The following is a 19,856-nucleotide window of genomic DNA, read 5'->3' on the forward strand; positions in this document are numbered from 1 at the left end:
GTGGAGGGATACAGTGGTGAGCAACAGCTGCAGCTGCAGCTGGCTCTGGGACAGGTACGCTAGGTCACTCGGTAAAAGCAAACAAAGAGACGACACGGACGATATTGCTCACCCGACTAAAAGCTGTCCATCAGCTCCTGCAGGCCTGGGCGTTTTTTCCAGTTCATCTTAGGAACATGAAAAAAAGTTTCAATCACGCCAGGATTAGTGATTGCTGTAAAGTTTTCAGCCTCTCTCATCTCTGCTCAGCATCCCACACATGGAGTTCCTCATCTGTGTACTCCGGCTCAAACAGGTATGGCTCTGGGTCTGTGTCCGCTACAAGAAACTCTTCAAAATCGCGTTCAAAGTCGTCCATTGCAGCTACTATAGTCCGGAGATATCGCTAGGCTAAATAAACAGCTGAGTTTTGTTTACAAGCTACGTCCGCGCCTGCTCACCGATGTATCCCTCCGCAGATCACAGCGCAGGACGTACTGACCCCCTATAAGCGCAATGCTAATCGCTGAGACCCAGACACTGGACGTACAGACACAAAAAAGATATCGATCATGTTGTCTCAATATGAAAATGACAGAGAAAGGGCATAACTCCCAAATGGTCTGAGTATTCTTTTATGTGAAGATACACAGTGAAGACATAACATAATCCTAACACAGCAAAGCTGTTACCTGCAGCCTTCGCTTGCAAAGCTAACGCTACTAACGTTAGGTCAGTCCAAGTAATTAGTGGAAACATGCTAACGTTACACACAAATTAGTAGTAAAGTAAGACCTGTTCATAAATGTTCTGGTGTAGCTCTGAATTTCTTATAAACTGAGGACAACTGCCTGCTGTATATTTGTGTTCATGGTCACAGTCACAGATAATTTTACATGATACTCCTTCATTATCCGCCATGACATCAAAAGTACAACCAAGTCCTCACAGATACATCTCTGGTAAAACTGTTAGGTATTATGTGTTCAGCAATGCCCGTTCAGTACTGCTTACTCGAAGAACGTTGTAAACACGGCTCCTTCTTCTTTGGTTTAATCGCTGCGGGCAAGCAGAATCACTTCCGCCTCCGGGTGCCGTATTCTGGTTTGCTGACTTCTGCTGTGTGTCCAACCGAGCGAGGCTACGCTAAATAGCCATATAGAGAAAGGCTTTTTTGTTGCTGTTGGGTTCAAATAAATATGCGGATCTTCAAGGGGGGGGGGGGTGATACGAACTAGGGACAGTTTTATTAATGGTAAAAAGTTCCGCGCAGCTGCTTTAAGTAAATGATAACATCTTCCACCATTGTCTGTGACACTTTTCTTAACCTGTCAGAGGGGGAGGGGTCTAACACACCTGAGGTTCAGACTATCGGACAGGAAAAGTGTGTAAATAATGACTATATGTGACACTTACCATCATCACTACCATCAGAGGGAGGTTCGGGGCAGTCTGTAAAAAGCAGAGCTTATTGTTAAACATCACAACTATAACAATGAAACCAAGGTTTTTAATGCCAATATAATATTACATTTATTACTATGTCTACTGCAAGTGTTTCTTCTATAACTGCTGCTACCACTGTTAAACTGTTACTTTCTTATTGGTACAACTGCAATTCTACTACTGCAGTCATTACTATTACTGACATTATTGCTACTACTGCTATTATCTGCTTCTTTTACTACTGAACCAGGACTGGGTCGCAACAGAAAAGTAACACAACCTCTATATTATGTTGCAGTTTAAGCAATATTAAATTTTAAGAGGGGCGGCACGGTGGGTGGGTGGTTAGTTAGCACTCTCGCCTCACAGCAAGAGGGTTGCCGGTTCGATCCCGGGCGTGGGAGCCCTTCTGTGCGGAGTTTGCATGTTCTCCCCGTGTCAGCGTGGGTTCTCTCCGGGCACTCCGGCTTCCTCCCACAGTCCAAAGACATGCAGATTGGGGACTAGGTTAATTGATAACTCTAAATTGTCCATAGGTGTGAGTGTGAGCGTGAATGGTTGTTTGTCTCTATGTGTCAGCCCTGCGATAGTCTGGTGACCTGTCCAGGGTGTACCCTGCCTCTCGCCCGATGTCAGCTGGGATAGGCTCCGGCCCTCCCGCGACCCTCAAGAGGATGAAGCGGTTAGAAGATGAATGAATGAATGAAATTTTAAGAGTTACACTAGCACCAGCTGAAATACTGACAATAAGTTCAAAACGTAAATCTTACACCAAGCTCTTGGTTGGTATTAAGTTCTGCATAAAATAATGGTTGTCATAGCGCACTGCTTTAAAAGGTGGGATAAGTAATTTTGGGTTGGCATTGCTTTCTCCATTACAGATTATATTCACTGGACATTCATGATGACTTTTATTTCACACTTGGGCTTTCGTTTTACACAAGCAGAGATACAGATGATTACCAATGTGCTCACAGCAGACTTGAAACATGACACAGACAGTGATGTCCCTGTGTACACCTCCTGCGTCCCTTTACACATAAAATTTAGAAAGGACTCACTGTCGATGCGTGAGCAAGATGCACCCCATTTTTTCCCCAAATACTACACTGTTAACAATAAATTCGTGTTGAAATCAAACTGTGGTTTTACTAGTTTTTAAAGTATTCCTTATGTCACAGAAACCACTGAGAGTGAAACTTGTGTTCTGTTGGATCTGGCCACTGGCTGTTAACAGCTATCGTTAACTAGCTCTCCTCCTGCAGATTCGTTCACAATATAGAATTATCAGGGAAACAATATGATGCATCCTCTAAGGCGTGGGTAGTGAGTTTATAGCGTGTTTTCATCCCAACGGCATCCCGGGAAGATCTCTGTTCGTCCCAAACACATCTACCACAGCCGTAAACCCCGTTATCACCAAACACTTTTAGTATAGTACCTGTGGAACCAACAGTAACCCTTCAGACATGGTACCTAGACCCTCGACTCTCACTGTATTTCCTCCTTTATCAGTCTGCATCTCGTTTATTGTCCACAGAACGAGGCTGCACACCGACATTTTCAGAACAAAATAGAACAGGCTGCAGTGAGAGTCTCTCTCCATGGGATATTTAAAAATAGCAGCTTTGTGCATTTAATCCTTCTCAGGCAAGCTCAGGGGTTTAGTGTTGCCGTAGCCTACAGGAGTGACGCTCTGCAATGCTTTTTTTCCCCCCTCCAAGTGAGGATTAGAATATATGCAGTTCACATAATCCAGTCCAATATTTTTAAACAGCTGAAGATCCACTCATTACTAAAAGTGTCTGTCATCAAATAGAGACAATAAAAACTAACTGAATGGTCAAAGTTGTCATATTGAAATTTAAGGTGTGTAACATTATAAGTAAACGTTCCACCTTAAAAGTCACTGGCAGTCGGCCCAGTGAATGAAGTTATTTTTTCTCAGACTCCAGCTGCTGTGAGAGGCAGCAAAACATCTTTTCATTTTGTAGTTACAGTAATAAAACTCTCCACAGTATGAACAGTGGTTACATGAGCCTCAAAACCAGCCACAACTCAGCCCTGAGCAGAGTGACCTCTATTGACCAATCAACAGACTGCAGTGTTCACAGCTCCACCTTTTAGTACCAGATCTGTGTGCTAGGTACCCCAACAGAGGGGGGACCAAACATGGGGACGGTACAGAACGGTTCTATTGGTACCATCCACAACTTTTCACAGTGGAAACTGAACTGAACCATACTGTATTGCTTGGTGGAAATGGGGCTATTGTCTGGAGCCCTGCTTTTTCGTCAGCATTAAGTTGATGTGACACAACAGAAAAACATCAGCCACTTAACTGGTGCATTGTAATTGTTCTTGCTGTGTTAATGGTAAAGACCTAGTGAAGCTTTTCTCAGTGGAATCAAACTGTTTTAGAAAACTGCGAGCTTCTTACTGGTAGCCGTGAGGTTGACCCAGTCACTTCCAGCCTCCATTGTCAATTTCACACCCTTTGTCAGGTTACGGCAAATAGCGAAGACCATCTTCTTGCCATGACAGACCAGGCAGTTGGAGTTAGGAGGTGGGGAAGAGAAGGAGGAGGAGACACACGGAGGGAGTGGGACCGTCAGGTTGCTCCTACACCAGAAATGGTGATCGTCATCATGAAAGTCATACAGCACGGTGGCATTCACTGCAGTTGGACTTAACGATTTGAAACAGTTCATCCTGAGAGACAGGGGACAACAGAAAGAGAGAAGTCATCAAAAGTTTCTTTTGTAATCTGTCTGAATCAGGGGCTGACAGTGTAACACACATATAGACGGACACACACACACGCACACACACACACACACACACACACAGAGCATCTTAAAATGAGTGGTCCTATGTGCACTGTGTCGTCTACTAAATACCTGAACAGTACACATGCTCAGCAGTCTGATAGTGTGTCACTCTTGTTCAGGAGTCATGTGTTGTGGTTTGATACTGGTGTTTTTTGGTATGCCACAGCTGTTATCAAACATGTTCCACTGTGATATATCACTTTACTATGACACATACAGGTCCATCCATATAAGGCTGAAAGTGTTAATGGTGAACAGTGGGATCAGTAAGATCAACAGTAGGATCATAAACACATGATGTAAGATGGTACCAGCTCAACAGGAGTGACTGTAACTAAAGGAAAACACTCTTGTGACATGGGTTTAGAGCTGGCTGGAATTTGTTAAATCAAATTAATTTACCTAAGTTGCTCAGTATTACTAGAAAATGCTTGGTAATTAATTAAAAAATAAAGTGAAACCATGCTACCAACAACCAATTTTCTTTTCCTTTTTTCCCCAGATATTTTTAGTGTTACACACTAAGACACAAAACTTTCACTGCATGTTCAGGTAACAACATCAACAATACACATTCAAAGTCAAAATACATAACAATAAACCAACCTAACCAAACGTCATTTGAACTCTGTTTTTAGCCTCAGTGTAGCCCGTAGCTCTAACTGCCACTGCGTTCACGTGTAGATCAGCGAAAGCAAGCACACACACACATGAATGCAGTGCCCATGTCTGATGTTTTTCCAAACAACTTTTTATGTCGGGGCTTCAGGACACTTGATCACTACGGACGAGCAATATGGAGATATTTTGTGATTTCAATTATGTTTTTGGACGTTTGAATCTGGGGCGCCATAAGCCTCCATTAGATGGAGTTTTGTTGCTACCCCCTCTCTCCTTGGATCTCCGCAAGTTATGTGAGGACTCTAAAACTTCACCTGATCCTCCATCAGTATATTTGCGTAGATAATGGATGAATTTTTATGTTTGGATGCACTATCCCTTTAAGGTGTTCTTGATATATCGCATTCACAAAAATGAGACAGACAAGGTCACAGTGACCTTGAACTTTGATGGCCAAAAACTAACCTAAACTAACACTAATTAAAACTAACATTGTTGAATCCAAGTGAACATTTGCGCCAAATTTGGAGAAATTCCCTTGAAGCCTTCTTGAGATATCTTGTTCACAACCATGGAACGGACAACCCAAAAACATAATGGCGCAGAAAAAAAAAAAAAAAAAAAAAAAGGTAAGGAAGATACTTAAAAAGTCTTATACAGGCAGCGTTGCTACACCCTTACATCAGATTTTGAAGTGTGCAGAAATTATGCAATGACACTAAAGCTGCAAGCAGCAATTAATAGGCCCTCGCACTAGGGCCGTAACGGTACATGTATTTGTGTCGAACCGTTCGGTACGCAACTTTCGGTTCGGCACGACCCTGTACCGAATTATTGGGCGCAGGATATTTTATTTTATTTTATTTTGTTTTATTTTAATTCTGTTTTTGCGAGCCGAACCATTTAAAATATATAGTTCCCCGACGGACATAATTGAGTGACAGACTGAGTCCGACCGTAAATCTCCGTTTTCACTTTGTGCAGCGCATTCTTGCATTTTGACAACATGGCAAGTGAGCCTGACGAACCTGAAGACCCACCCGCAAACCTTAAGTCCTCCGTTCGGGAACACTTTGGTTTCAGGGTAAAATACGAAGATGGAAATAAACAAGTGGACAAGACAAAAGCAGTGTGCTGACACTGCAGAACAGCGGTCGGGTATGTACTTGGAAACACGTCTAACATGCTAACGCATCTAAAGTGACACCACCCGAGTTTGAACGTTAACCGGCACGCAATCTGGTGCAAATTACGATATCGTCGTCGTTTAAAAAGAAAGAGTGTTTCCTTGACCATCGCGCTGAAGAAATAATCAATGCCATTGGAGTTGAGTAAAATTGTTTAAGCTGCACTTTAGATATGAGCATGTTTTGTTTACTGCACTTTAACAAAGTGGGAAAGCTAAGTAAGTTCCTAGTAAAACTGAATCTGAGCAGGCTTTAAAGCTGACCAGCTGTGCTATACTTTTTATTTTAATTGAGTAAAACTGTTTAAGCAGAAATTTATATTTATATTTTTCATTCAAAAAATGTGTTAAAAAACAGCAGGATTTTATTTTTCACTTTTATATTTCTATTTTCATTCAAACAATGTGAAAAAGCAGGATTTTATATATATTTGTTTCATTCAAAAATTGTGTAAAAAGAGTTAACTGCTGTGGTGGTATGTTTTAATAAGGTTACCAATAAGTAAAAGATATTTAATAGTTGTCTATTTTTTTTTCATTACTGTACCGAAAAAAAAAAAACGAATCGTGACTTGTGTACCGAGGTACATACCGAACCAAGATTTTTGTGTAGTGTTACACCCCTACCTCGCACCTTTGCATACGTCAGGGGCCTGGTGAGACACCAGTTGGCATGGTAATGCATTTAAAAGTCACCATCAGACACTCCCCCAGGAGTTCGATTGTATTTACTGCATCAAGTGCATGGTGCTAGAAATGACCGTTTGCAAATTTTGTGTCACTTCTTTTGTCCACCGTGTTGCGCTAGAGATACACTAATTACTCGTAATGTTGCTGTACATTATGTGCAGATCACACCCACCGAATTTGAAATGGAACAATTTAATCCTGTAGGAGTTTCATAACGCTCCATACATGTAAAGTGCCTAAAAAGGTGTGTTGTCACATGACCTGTGACATCATCATCTGAACTATCGCCAAGTCCTTCACAATTTAGCAGCACATTAGTCAGAGGGTTATACTTCCCAAATTTGAAACAAATTTAACAAACACTCAAAGAGGAGTTTGCAATTATGAACAGAACTCAAAATTTTAAAATGGCTGGCGTCCAGGTGGGCATAGCTTATGAAACCTAATTAGAAATATGACAAAAACATAAGGAATGTGTGGAGCAAATTTTGTGAATATCAGAGCAACTTTGTCCACACTGTGGTGTTCCACACATTAGGAGGCGCTATAGAGCCCTATAAACACTCATCAACCCAGTCACTTTATGTTCTCACAGTGTTTACAGGTTTTGATGTGTGGACCAAGTTTTGTGAATTTTAGAGTTTACCAAGGGCGTCAACAGTTTGTTCCAAGGCTAAAAATAATTGGGGGCGCTATAGAGCTGACGTGCCATGCCCTACCCCAGTTACACCACCACATCGCAATAATTACTAGTGTGAACATGCACGCACAACATGCACGCACAAAAAACAAAATGGCTGACTTCCTGTCAGATGAAAAAAATAAATAAATTTAGATGCTCTTGACGGTGAGTGCGACAATCCACTCAAATTTCATGAAAATCAAAGGAACTTTATCCCAACCCTGGCGTGCATTTGGGGGCGCTGTGGAGCTAACTGGCCACACCCAAACCCAGTCACTGCAGATCCTTGCAATTTTCACCAGTTCTGATGTGTGTGCCAATTTTTGAGCACCCTAAGCCCCATGGTGCTATGACCAGAGTCCAAAACCAACACTCGCCACTCAACAGTTACGGGTAGATTTTGTCTCTGGCTGGTAAATTTTTAAGACCATTATTTTTTTACCAGCGAAAAATGCATTTTTTGTTACTGGAGAACAATGCTGGTATCGGCTAGTTTTCTGGCAGATTAATGTGTATTTCAGGCAGAGACAATCTTTGGTCACGTAAGTGCGTCACATGCATTTGCGACTAAAAATAGTTTTGTGCGAGCAAAAGAAATCATTCAGGAGCACGCTGTGTGAGTACAGATTTCAACCAGCAGCAGAAATGAAAGGCGAATCCTGCCGGTCGTGGGTTGAACGAGGGTCACAGACACAGACAGGAATGTATATCTGTCAAATACGGCAGCCATAGTGCTCCGCGGCGCAAGATAACGGCTTACCGGCGATGGAGAAGTCCGGCTCCAGGTCCAATAATTTCCTCTTCTTGGTGTTATGACTACCCAAAAGTACCTGAACAGCCAAGCCGTGGCAGCACACAGGTATGTGACGTGTCAGGGGAGAAACGAGCCATTCACATTTCTCTCTTTGTGGCAAGTAACGGTCCACAAACCTCACCGCACTTTAGGGACTGTTCTTAACTCGTCAGGGGAGGAGGGTGGCTGGTTGATTTTTATTTCATTTATTTATTTTATTTCGATCCCCTCTATGTTAATCAGTTGGTGCAGTTTCACTTAAGTAAAAAAAAATGACTGAACAACTTTCACTTGTATTGGAGTAATATTTCACCAAGAGTATCTTTACTTTCACTCAAGTCATGTCATTGAATACTTTGTCCACCACTGGTCAGACATTCATGTTTATATAGGGCAGGCCCTGCTGTTGCAGTCTGGTCGAGCTAAAATCCTATGTCTCAACTGTCCAAAGGAAACTGAAGTAAGTGATTCATGTAAAATTCCTTATTGAAAGATTCTGTTTGCACTGTAGTAAGAATACTACAGAATTTATTAACTCAAATATTACACTTAACTGTTGAAAGAGTTATTCATATTTTAGCATACATTATTACTAATATGAGTGCACACTATTAAAATACTGATTGAGAATCATCGCATACAAGACCCAAATGACATCGTAAATAATACTGATAGCAAATTACAACACTTAAGAGCAATTTTTATTTGGTTGGCTGATAAAATACCTGCCTGGCTGGTAAAAAAAATTGAAAAGTTAGTTTTGGACCCTGGCTATGACACAAGTAGTGTAACGTTAAGGTGTCCATACTCTCACAATTAGACTGATAGCCACTTACAATTATTACCTTATGATACACTCTAAATGTACAAACATGATGCTCTGAATTACTCTCAGCTGTACTCTGTAACATACCAAAGAACAGACAACAGGAAAAGTACCTACTCAAGCAGCAGTCAAACAACTACTGAGGGTAACTACTTTATGCTAGTGCCCATTAGCATGCTTATTAGCATTAGCCTGTGCCCATATTAGCTTAAGTGGTTAGAGTGATCCAACAGTTCAGAGGTTGAGTTTCTGCGGTAATATAGCCATTTGAGCTATGATACAATTCATCATGACTCACATTCAGGCTGAGGAATGCTGATCTTCACAAAAACACAAACAGACTTAACCAGCTTCGGCTATGGGTGTGCGACGTTATGTTCCCTTGTTGTATTTCCTGTATTCTTCTTCTTTGAGGTTTAATGACAGATGGCAACAAAATTTGGCTCATTATCGCCTCCAACTGGTATGGAGTGTGGATCAGTAAAACATGTCTTCTCAATTATATAAATTTGTTTCAGAAATAATAACTGATGGGACTTATCTCAACATAAGATTTTTAAAGACAGATAATTTTACATCCAACATGTGCTTTTTAGGGGTTCAAGCCAGAGGGTCTGAAAGCTTTTGATTTTGTGCTGAAAACAAACAAAAAATCCCCCCAAAATAAATAACAACCAGAAAAAAGATCTGTCCATACAAATGTTTTTATCTACAGCCCTGTTTATTTTCTGTGCTTCTGGTGAATTGGCACCATATTTTCATTGCTGATCAAATAGAGTTGGTAGTTTAGGCTCAGGGTGCTCTTGTTTCTACCTCACTATGTGATCAGAGAACCAGGGGTTACGGGAGAAACCAAACGTTTTTTCAGCTTCAATCTGTGACTTTACAGTTAACATAACTTGTCAGACACACATAATTGTGTTGTCCTGTTAAACTAACATTGTCTATTAATGTTACAGACAGGCATGACTGATAAAGTTTTCTGCTTAGCTCCCACATTAACGTTAGAAGTTATATTTTAGTTTGATGCTGGCGACACCAGCTGCTCAGCTGCTAGTGAGGGGAGGGGCTGTACCGGCCGTCTGCAGCGTGCTGTGTTCACTTCATTAAATATTTCCAAAGAGCGCTTTTTGCTTTATCATTTTTGATCAAAACTGGCTGCTCTGATCCTCCTGCAGCCGCGCTGGCCATATTACAGCATCAGAAATGTGTGCATGCATGCAGAGCGACGACAACAAGCTGGGTTGCAGCGAGGGCTCTGTGCCTGCCAGACGCTGCCTGCACAGCGCGTGTCCGTTGGACCCGTTGCGCACACCCAACAGACGCTGAGGTGGCGTGCACGGTTAGTATCGATACTTTTGTAAATTAGTATTGTATCTGGATACAGCGTTTGAATATCGATACTTTTGACAACCCTAATTTAAACATATGCATGTGCCATTAGCACATTTGATGACGCATCTGATGACGTTTGAAATGACGTCACGTGTGCAACGACTTCCGGTCAGCCGGACAATGTGAAAGAACACGGAAAAATTGCAAGCCCCCGCAAATATTGCGGACTTTAGTTGAATTTGTGTTAATTACTGCGATTGCAAGATCGCGATTTTCTGGAGGGACTGGTTTTATACCAGACTTACCTTTGAAAAAATGTACAAATACTGTTGTCTTTATTGGTGAGTGTACTTTTTAAACATTAAAAGATCTTTAAAATACGACTTTTATAAATAAGACTTTTATGTGTTCTGTTAAGTGACATGCAAATCATTATTACACTTGATATGATCCTGATAACTTACCAGTAGAGAAGGTATACAGGTGTATCTTTTTCTTCTATGTTGTTAAAAACTATAATCATAAATATTATTTTCATATTGGTATTTAGATTTTTTTTTTTTTTTTAAAGGTAAAGCTGTTTTTAATTGGTGGATACATTTTCTAAACATTAAAGATTTATTAAAACTAAATGTAAAGTTACATGCAAATCATGAGTTACACTTGATTGTTTTGATTTCAATCATAATTATTAGTTTTAATAATGGTGTTTAGATATTTTTTTAAAGGAAAATCCACTGTTTTTTAGGCGGACTTTGTTTTTTTTACATTTAAGATTTATTAAATATGCAAGGTTTTATGTATTACATTGTGTTAAATTAACAGTATATTGTTGAAATTATGAAATGTTTAATGGGTGGTGGATATTTTATTTCAGTAAAAATAGACTTCAGGTGCACGATTATTTACATAAAAATTCAATAGTGAGACCAACTAAACTCTACTTATTCCTGTTATCTTAAACTTAATTATTCATTATAAGACAGCTCTTCGCTCTTTCTTTGGGCTTTCCACATCATAAAAGTAACTATGTATATCGAAGTGAATGACCATATGAAACTCGTCCTGCTTGGATGCAGTTTGCCCACAATTACCTCCTTGTGTGACAACTAAACACTGAAAGCAGAAGCAACAGTATCAGTAAGACTCATGTAGCTTGAGTGAAGTGCAAGAGCCAACTCACCAATGACGTAACCCACAAACTAACACAAAATGACAACAACCAGCATAAACAACCTTGTTCTCAACAGACACATTATAAACAAAAAGTGGTATTTGTGTTTTGGAACATAAAACACCAAACTTAACTGCAAACTACAAACTACTCAGTCCAGCACTGGGCACTGTGGGACATTCCATCCATCCCATCACACTCACGGACTACCTCAACTTGGTCTGATTTGTTGCGATGTTTTCATTACATGGTGCACTTTGCTTTTAAACTCAGGTTTTTTTTTAACTTAGTTCTTTGTTTCTATTTATTTTTCTAAAAATCTAACTTCAATTCTATTTTCATCATGGTGTAAACGACTGTTTTTACCTGCATATGGCAATAAACTTCTTGAATCTTAAAAAGCCAAATATATATGGACAAAAACATTATACCCGATAATACCTGACAGCCCTCCACAGTCTCCTGAATGGGTTATTAATGTTGAGACACTTTCTTTAAAAAACAAAAATAAAAAATAATCTTCTGAGGTTTTTTCCCCCCAAACATCGCCCATTTAGAGAAAAAGTGTAAAAAGGCTAAAAACAAAAAGTGTCCAAAAAAAACAAAAAAAACAAAACCCAAAAGAAGGTCTTCTAAAGTAAGTCATGCTGGCTCAAATGTTGATATAGATTGGTCAGCTTGACTTTCAAAATATACCATATGTGGCCCTTTACACAATAATGGTTAATTGAGCAAGATCACTTTGCATTTTTACCCTTCACCGCACAATGACAGGACTATCATACAGTTTGTATGCAGGCATGACTTAGTAATAGTTCATTAAAAGATAAAAATGGTTGCATTTGTCTCACTTTTTTTTAAAACCCATTTGATGCAAGAATCAGTTGGCCCCCAGGTATTTTCACCTTGTTTTATCTGGCCCCCATTCAAAAATGTTTGGACACCCCTGGGCCCTGCCCTAGAAGGTGCACAAGTAGTGTGTACACTAACTGTTAGACACTCTATCTCGTTAGCAAGTTGCTAAATGCTGCGTGGTACCAAATCGAGGAAAAATCCACTTTCTGTTTGGTAACGCGTGAAATATTTTACTCCGTAATCATAACGTTGACAGCCTGACATCGCGATTGCAACTGCGATTGGATTAATCGTGCAGCACTAGAGTAAACCACTGATTTACCCTGCATGACATTAACTTCTTGAATCTTGAAAAGCCAAATAACTATCGATCAGAACATTGTACCCGATTATAACAGCTCTGTACAGTCTCCTGAATGGGTTATTAATGTGGAGGCATGTAAATTATAAAAATAAATAAATAGAAAGTGATATACACATTCATCACATGCCTCTCCTGCTATCCTTTCCACCTGACCAGAATAAAAACTTTTATCTTGGACAGTTTGCATCACTTTTTATTTTTCCTAACCGGAGCTTTCATCATAAAATGAGGACACTGCACTCACCTTGTAGTTCAGCATTCCTTGGGCACAATGGAGGAAAAACGCTGGCAATTCACATCCAGGGGTAGACTGGGCTGCATTTGTCATGTTACGCCTGTCTGAGGAGGAGCGGGGGAGGAACCAGGAGCAGCAGGAGGAGGAGGAGGAGGAGGAGGAGCAATGGTGGTAACTGACTAATTTACAGAATCCCATCTGCCGCCATATTAGAGCAGCTCAAACTAGTGAAATCCATTAAAATTGACGTGTTTCAGACAGAAAACACCGAGCAGCTTCCAAAAGTCGATGTTAAAAAAAGCATCAGCTTTCACACAAACATAGAAAATGTCTGAGTTGTCGTGAGGGCGACGAGGAGAAAGACTGTTTCTCTTTCTCTAATGTCCAACCGACGTTTGGTGTTACTGATCCGCCCAGAAACGTCTTACACCCGCTGCAACGGTGAGATTTACCAGTCCACATCTTCGAGGAAAAATCCATCCTGTGTTTGGTAACGAGTGAAATCTTTTCCACCGTAGATATAACCTTCACTTCTAAAACAAAAAAATAGCTGAGGCCTCCTCACAGGGCACGGAGAGTGAGGTCGGTCGGTAGGCGGAAGCAACTTGCAGACTGCACACTGTCGCCCCGTTCAGGGGAAGTCTGGTGCACATTTCTCTCTCTCTCTTTCTCTCTCTCTCTCTCTCTCCCTCTCTCTTTCGCTCTCTCTTTCTCTCTCTTTCGCTCTCTCTCTCTCTCTCTCTCTCTCTCTCCCTCTCGCTCTCTCTCTCTCGCTCTCTCTCTTTCGCTCTCTCTCTCCACTGACAGAGATTTATGCAATATTGTATGCTTTCTCACCTCTGCCATACACAAGGTTAATTTAAATCAAAAATAATTCAGAATCAGAAATATACTGCTAATATCTACATGCAATGGTCATTCCTGGCTTTGCAGCTGCCTCCAAATTTGTCACGGAATTGTTGTCATAGTCTTTTTCCTTAATGCAGGAAATCTCTTTCGAGTTCTTGGGAGGTTAGCCCCGTCTCCGACAATTAGGCCAAGTGGCAAAGTGGTGAGTCAGAGAGCATGTGACTCAAGGAGGAAGCAAGACAAGTCGAGGGGAAGTCAAGCTGCATGTCAAGGGTGCACTTGCGCACCTTTTAACAGAAGCGCACCATGAATTTATATGTTTCTAATATTGTGTCATATTGTTGTCATATTGTTGCCAGGCCATAATTAGGCCTACAATACATATTAGAGGGGGAGACACATTCCCTCTACGATTAAAATATGCACAACATCCCCAAATGACCCAAAATTGAGTTGTTGTCATAAATAGGCAAAACAGTCGTCCTTCAATGAAATGATGCGTTTCTGGGGATGGAGGGCAAATCCTCTGTGATGATGTCTGTGAACCGTGGACTGCCTAAACAATTAGGCCTTAAAGGGAAGTCTGCCTCCGACGCTCCGCTACACAGAAATGTGAGCCCCGAATGAAGTTTGAAGGTCTGCACGTGTATGTGCTTGCGCGTGTGAGTGGGAGGGAAGGAGACAGCAAAACTTCCAGCTTGCAGCTCAGAGTCTGAGGAGACTCATTTTGAGAAAAACGGCCTTTAAAGTTATGTACCCTATTGTAAAACTACAAACATTTTAAAGTGGACCTATTATGCTTATTTTCAGGGTCATATTGATATAAACATTAGGGTCTAGTGTAATAGATTTATGTGCTTCACTGTTGCTGCAGCACCTCTGTCTGAAACGTTGTGGCTGCGTCCGAAAGGCCCACTGGCATACTGCATACTACTACGTACTACCACTAGATACTTCTACCTACTAAACAAGTTGGGTCCATTCGGACATACTAAAAGATTGGTGGGAAAACGCTTCATCTGCTGGCAGAGCAGAGGCACTACACATGTGCAGTACCTCTGCTCTGCCAGCAGATGGCGTGCCTACGAAAGCACTCCATCTGCCGGCTTGGCTAGGTACTGCACCAAAATCTGAACGCACCTGTGACTATTGAAATTGCCCAAAAATGAAGCTGGCCACTCTTTACCCACCAGCAACATGTCTGCAAGCTCTCTCATGCTTCTCAACATGCAAAATGCGAAGGCGTCTGCGAGCTTTTGCACATAATTAATTCACTGCCACAGGTAAGCAATGACATGACATGCCACACTCAAAAACTCAAACTTTGCACTTTGAAGATCCTTTATATTGGTTTTGAAACAATCCAACCTGTAAGTGTCACAATGCTAACATCATGTGTCAATCAAGTGATTAGTTCATTGATTATCAATATCTAGATACAGCATTTCCACCAGCACATTCTGTCATGTGTGTAAGCTGAGTCACTTTGAACACCTGTCACCTCACACAGTACAGTGACATCCAATAAAACTGCTCTGCCATGATGTACTTTCATTATGCCAAACTTAATCATCATTTGTTTTAACAGTACTAGTATTTATTATTATCATTACTTATTTTATTGTTGTTGTTTGTTGTTGTCTGTCCAATATCAAACTAACTTAATACCGGTATAAAACAGACTGCTTTGTTCATAATCATAATAGCAGAAATACATTTTTGACCAATGAAAACTGTGTGTGTGTGTTGATAATTGTATATTTGTTTAACTTAAATCATTAGCTTGTTACACACACGCACACACACACACACACACACATATATATATATATATATATACATATATATATGCAGTATGCTCTGCCATCATACTCCAATGTAGGCGTGTTTAGTAGGGGTGGTAGCATACTGTTCCTCCCTACTACGGTTTCGGACATACTACATACTAATTTGGTCTACTACAATCCATACTACTTGGCCTTTAGGACGCACCCTCTGTTTTGGCTCATGTCCCGCCTCCCCAGCAGCCCTGTCTGCTCTAATTGGTCAACTCACTCAGTTTGTTGTGATTGGTGCAACGCTTAGAGCGGGAATTGGAAACATCACGCCCCTTACCTTATCTGACTTCACCTCCGTCATCAGCCGGTGACCACGTGCTATCCAAAAGTGGCCGAGTCATACGAGTGCATTGTTGTTCGGACTGGCGGAAAGTTTCTTTCCAAACTCCGTATGTGTAAAAAGCAAATCCACACATGTAGAACTGAGATCCACAAATGTTTTTTCGATTCACAAATAAAAACTGAGTTCACAAATACCTGTTCGAAAGTTGTAAATGTTAGGAAGATATTCACAAATGCTTTTCATTTATTTGCAAATTAATTTAATGTATTCACAGATAGGCTATGCTTTTTATTTGTGGAATGTGTGTATTTGCAGATCCGTTTTATACTTGCAAAATATTTTTGTGAGTTTACAAATCCTTTTCTTTGTATTTGTGGAAGGTGTTTTATATTTACAGATTACACATTTACACACAGATTGTTGATCTGTTCACACACATAATTATGAGACAAATCTATCTCCATAAAACACAAGTCGACAGACAGCTTAGAAACAAACACTGGAGCAGGACGTTTCTCCTCAGTGGTAAGTTTTTATTTTGTAGCCGTCTTGTATTTCAGCTGTAACATGATAACTGTGACTTATCTAATGCTACTGGGAACAAGTATATGTCTGTCCTCTGACTGAATGAAGTTAAAAAGGTCTGCTGCAGGGCACAAAAGGTTTCTAACAATATAGTCAGGTACAGCATAACGTGGAAACACCAACAGCAGCACTCAGCTTCAGTTATCGATAACATTGTCTCCTCCCTGGATAATAAACAATTTTGTGCTGCCCGGGCTGCTAAATGAAGTTTTACAGTAAATGATAAAAACAAAGATTGCATATTTGATCAGAGCAGGAATGCAAAATTGATAGGCCTACACAAACAAACGCGGTAGGAAAATGAACGTGCATATTTAGAACCATCACTAAATGCACGAAATGTGATCAAAGCTGAAATGACAAAGATACAATGGGTTAATGCCATTGTAATGTTTAGCTGTAAGTGGGTGTCATACTGTTTGGCGCACAGTGAAAACACAGGCTGCCTTGCTTATTTCTCTCCTATAATGTTGGATGTGATGGAAGTAGGCTTGAAACAAACTAGTTGGTGAAACATGTCGTCCTCTGAACGTTATCCTTTCTGTTTTTTTCTCATCATGAACCTGACTGAATAGTTGGCTGACCTTTAACCTCTCCTGTTTTTACAGAGTGAGGAGTGCAGTTGACTCCAGTGAAGCTGCAGTGTAGCAGTTAACCTCTCCACTGTTATACAGGGTGAAACCAGTTTTATTTAAATCATAATTATTTATGTTTTTTTAAATAATGGACTGGTACACTTAAATTTGTATTTTGCATTTTTATTCAAATTAAAATGCATCTTAAACTTTTCGTTATCTTTTCATTATTATAACTTTGAATTTTATATCCAGTTCATCCTGTTCTTATCCAGAAGCCGTCACATATCGCAACTTTGTCAGTTGCCTTTCACATCTACAATATTACACACTAGATATCCTCCTGCGTTTGTTGTGCGTGTCAGTTTATGCTATGGATCACAAGCTGGTGTTTAGTTAAAAAACCCATCATGGCTTGGCTCTACAGTCATACCAGAAGCTAAAACCGGCCTCCTGGGTGAAAGTCCGGGGTTTGTTGGACCCATCCGCCCCTCCGTCCTACCTTATATGGACTTTCCCGCTCCTCAACTTGACCTTTTGCTAAGCCCCGACAAGCTGTAAGCATGGTGCCAACACTGTAACTAACTGCACTGTTTTTGTAAGCTGACACCATTTCCCTCAGTGGAAACAAAGCTATTGTTTACTTTAATTTCACAGAAAAGAAACAATAAATTATGAAGACAATTATAGCTGCTGCGCAGCGATGGGTCGGGTCTGGGCATTTTTAGGCAATTCTGAGCAACGAGCAGAAGAATTGGAAGACATTTAGGAATTTAGCAACACAATCTGCCTTTTTCATCAGTTGAGGCTTGAACTCACAACCTCTGAGACTAAGAATAAAGTTCTATCTCACTGAGCTAATTAGTCAGTGACAATTCATGTGTAGCTTCACAAATTGACTAAGCCAGACGTGCAGGTTTAGCAGCTGTCCATGCATGGAAAAGCATATTTCAAATCACTGTAAAGAATTCAGTTATCGAAACAAAAATCTGAAAATACACATATTGCATCTAGACAGCATGGAGATGTTGGTAATTTATTTTAACAATGATTGATTTGCTTCATAAGTGAAAAACTGATGTTTAACTAGTTGAGCTATGTGCAAAGTGAGAAGACTCAGATGGTTTCACACTTAGGTATTGACACTGGATCTTTGTGCAAAGTTTGGTTTTCAAGCATGAGAAGGCAGATTTTCTAGCAGGAAGAAGACTTGTAGATGCTGAACATCAATGAGTCAGGCTCAGGCAATTCTAAGCAAGAAACTGGAGCACAGGAAGATGATTAAGATGTTTACATTACAATGTGGATTTTGCACCAGTTCAGGCTCAAACACGCAACCTCTGGAACCTAAGACGGTCATCTACCGCTCTGAGCTATTTGGCAAGTAGCAACTCAACAGTGGCTTCACAAACTGAGTAAGCCATTCACTGTTGTGTAGGAAAGCAGCCATCCGTGCATGGAAAGGCAGATTTGAAACCACTGTAAAAAATTCAGTTATTAAGACAAAAATCTGAAAATACACATATTGCATCTAGACAGCATGGAGATGTTGGTAATTTGTTTGTAACAATGATTGATTTGCTCCATAAGTGAAAAACTGATGTTTAAAATTGCCATTTTTACATTGACTCCAATTGTTCACATTAGAGCAAAATTCAAAATGCTGTCAAAAATTCAGATTTTGAGATAAAACTCTGAAATTTGCCACACATCATCTACCATGACTCTAGAATTTTGTCATTTTTTTTCATGAACATTGAAGATTTATTTAGCAAGAATTTGCATGTATATGTTTATAGTACCGTTTACAGTCAAACATTTTGATGCACTGTAGGCTCAATTTTTGATAAATCAAAAATCTGAGAAACGTAGTTTTTGTAGGACAGTCTGGAGATGCTCTGTAGCAAGTTTGGTGTCAATTGAGCAAAAATTGTGGGAGGAGATAGGTTTAAGAAGTTTTACAGTTATTTTTAATAGGTTTAAGTGTATAAAAGTTTCTTCAGTATTGGGGCTACAGTTTGATGAAAGTTGTGAAGTTGTAGCATGTATGGTTGATTTGTTATGAATTTTCAAAGTTTTGAACTTTAGACACTTGCTGTAGCGCCACCATCAGGACTATTGGTTTGAGTTTACAGCTGAGGATATCTGGCATGAGACTGGACCTTAGTGCAAAGTTTGGTGAGTTTTCACCCATGGGAAGTATGATTTCCTCAGAAGAAGAAAGAAGAAGAAGAAGAAGAAGAAGAATACCTAGGATTACAATAGTGTCCTGGCAGCTTAGCTGCCCAGACCCTAATAAAGCCTCCACAAAAATAGCATTTTGAGTCTTGTGTCTGATTTATCCTGGCTTCATATGAGCAGAAGAAATCTCCGCTCGTCACTCGGATAATTTAGAAAATGTAAAATGCCATATGCTTGTGCTAATAACGTTAGCATGATATATTTGTTTGGAAAATGTGTTTCCTTTGTGTTTGTGAGCTGTAATGGAGCTGAATTTTGTAACATTACCTTTGTTAAATGTTGCTGTTGTCCCTGGTTTTTTATGAGAAGAGGAAATATCCGCTAACTGCTAGGCTAATTTATACAATGCAAGATGCCATAGGCTTGTGCTAATAACGTTAGCATGTTGTATTTGTGGGGAAAATGTGTCCAGATAAAGACAAGTGTTTGTCTGTGAATGCTGCGAGTTATAGTGAAGCTGATTTGTGT

The 19,856-nt window shown here is 40.1% G+C and overlaps 1 protein-coding gene across 2 annotated transcripts in view; it reads right to left on the reverse strand.

Moving 5' to 3' along the window:
* The window catches only part of LOC125895673 (uncharacterized), a 33,894-nt gene extending 20,184 nt beyond the window's left edge, over positions 1-13,710 (reverse strand). The window contains exons 1-3 of one of the 2 annotated variants that reach the window (XM_049587714.1): positions 13,027-13,162; positions 3,866-4,137; positions 1,396-1,431 (exon numbers count right to left, since the gene is read on the reverse strand). In XM_049587714.1, the coding sequence (XP_049443671.1) occupies positions 1,396-1,431; positions 3,866-4,136 (307 nt within the window). In that variant the 5' untranslated portion in view covers position 4,137; positions 13,027-13,162. Of the gene's footprint in view, positions 1-1,395; positions 1,432-3,865; positions 4,138-13,026 lie in introns of both variants that reach the window. The other variant, XM_049587712.1, reaches the window with a different exon arrangement.
* Between the last annotated feature and the right edge of the window lie 6,146 nt (positions 13,711-19,856).

The sequence above is a fragment of the Epinephelus fuscoguttatus genome, linkage group LG10 (genome assembly GCF_011397635.1).
Source record: "Epinephelus fuscoguttatus linkage group LG10, E.fuscoguttatus.final_Chr_v1".
NCBI lineage: Eukaryota > Metazoa > Chordata > Actinopteri > Perciformes > Serranidae > Epinephelus > Epinephelus fuscoguttatus.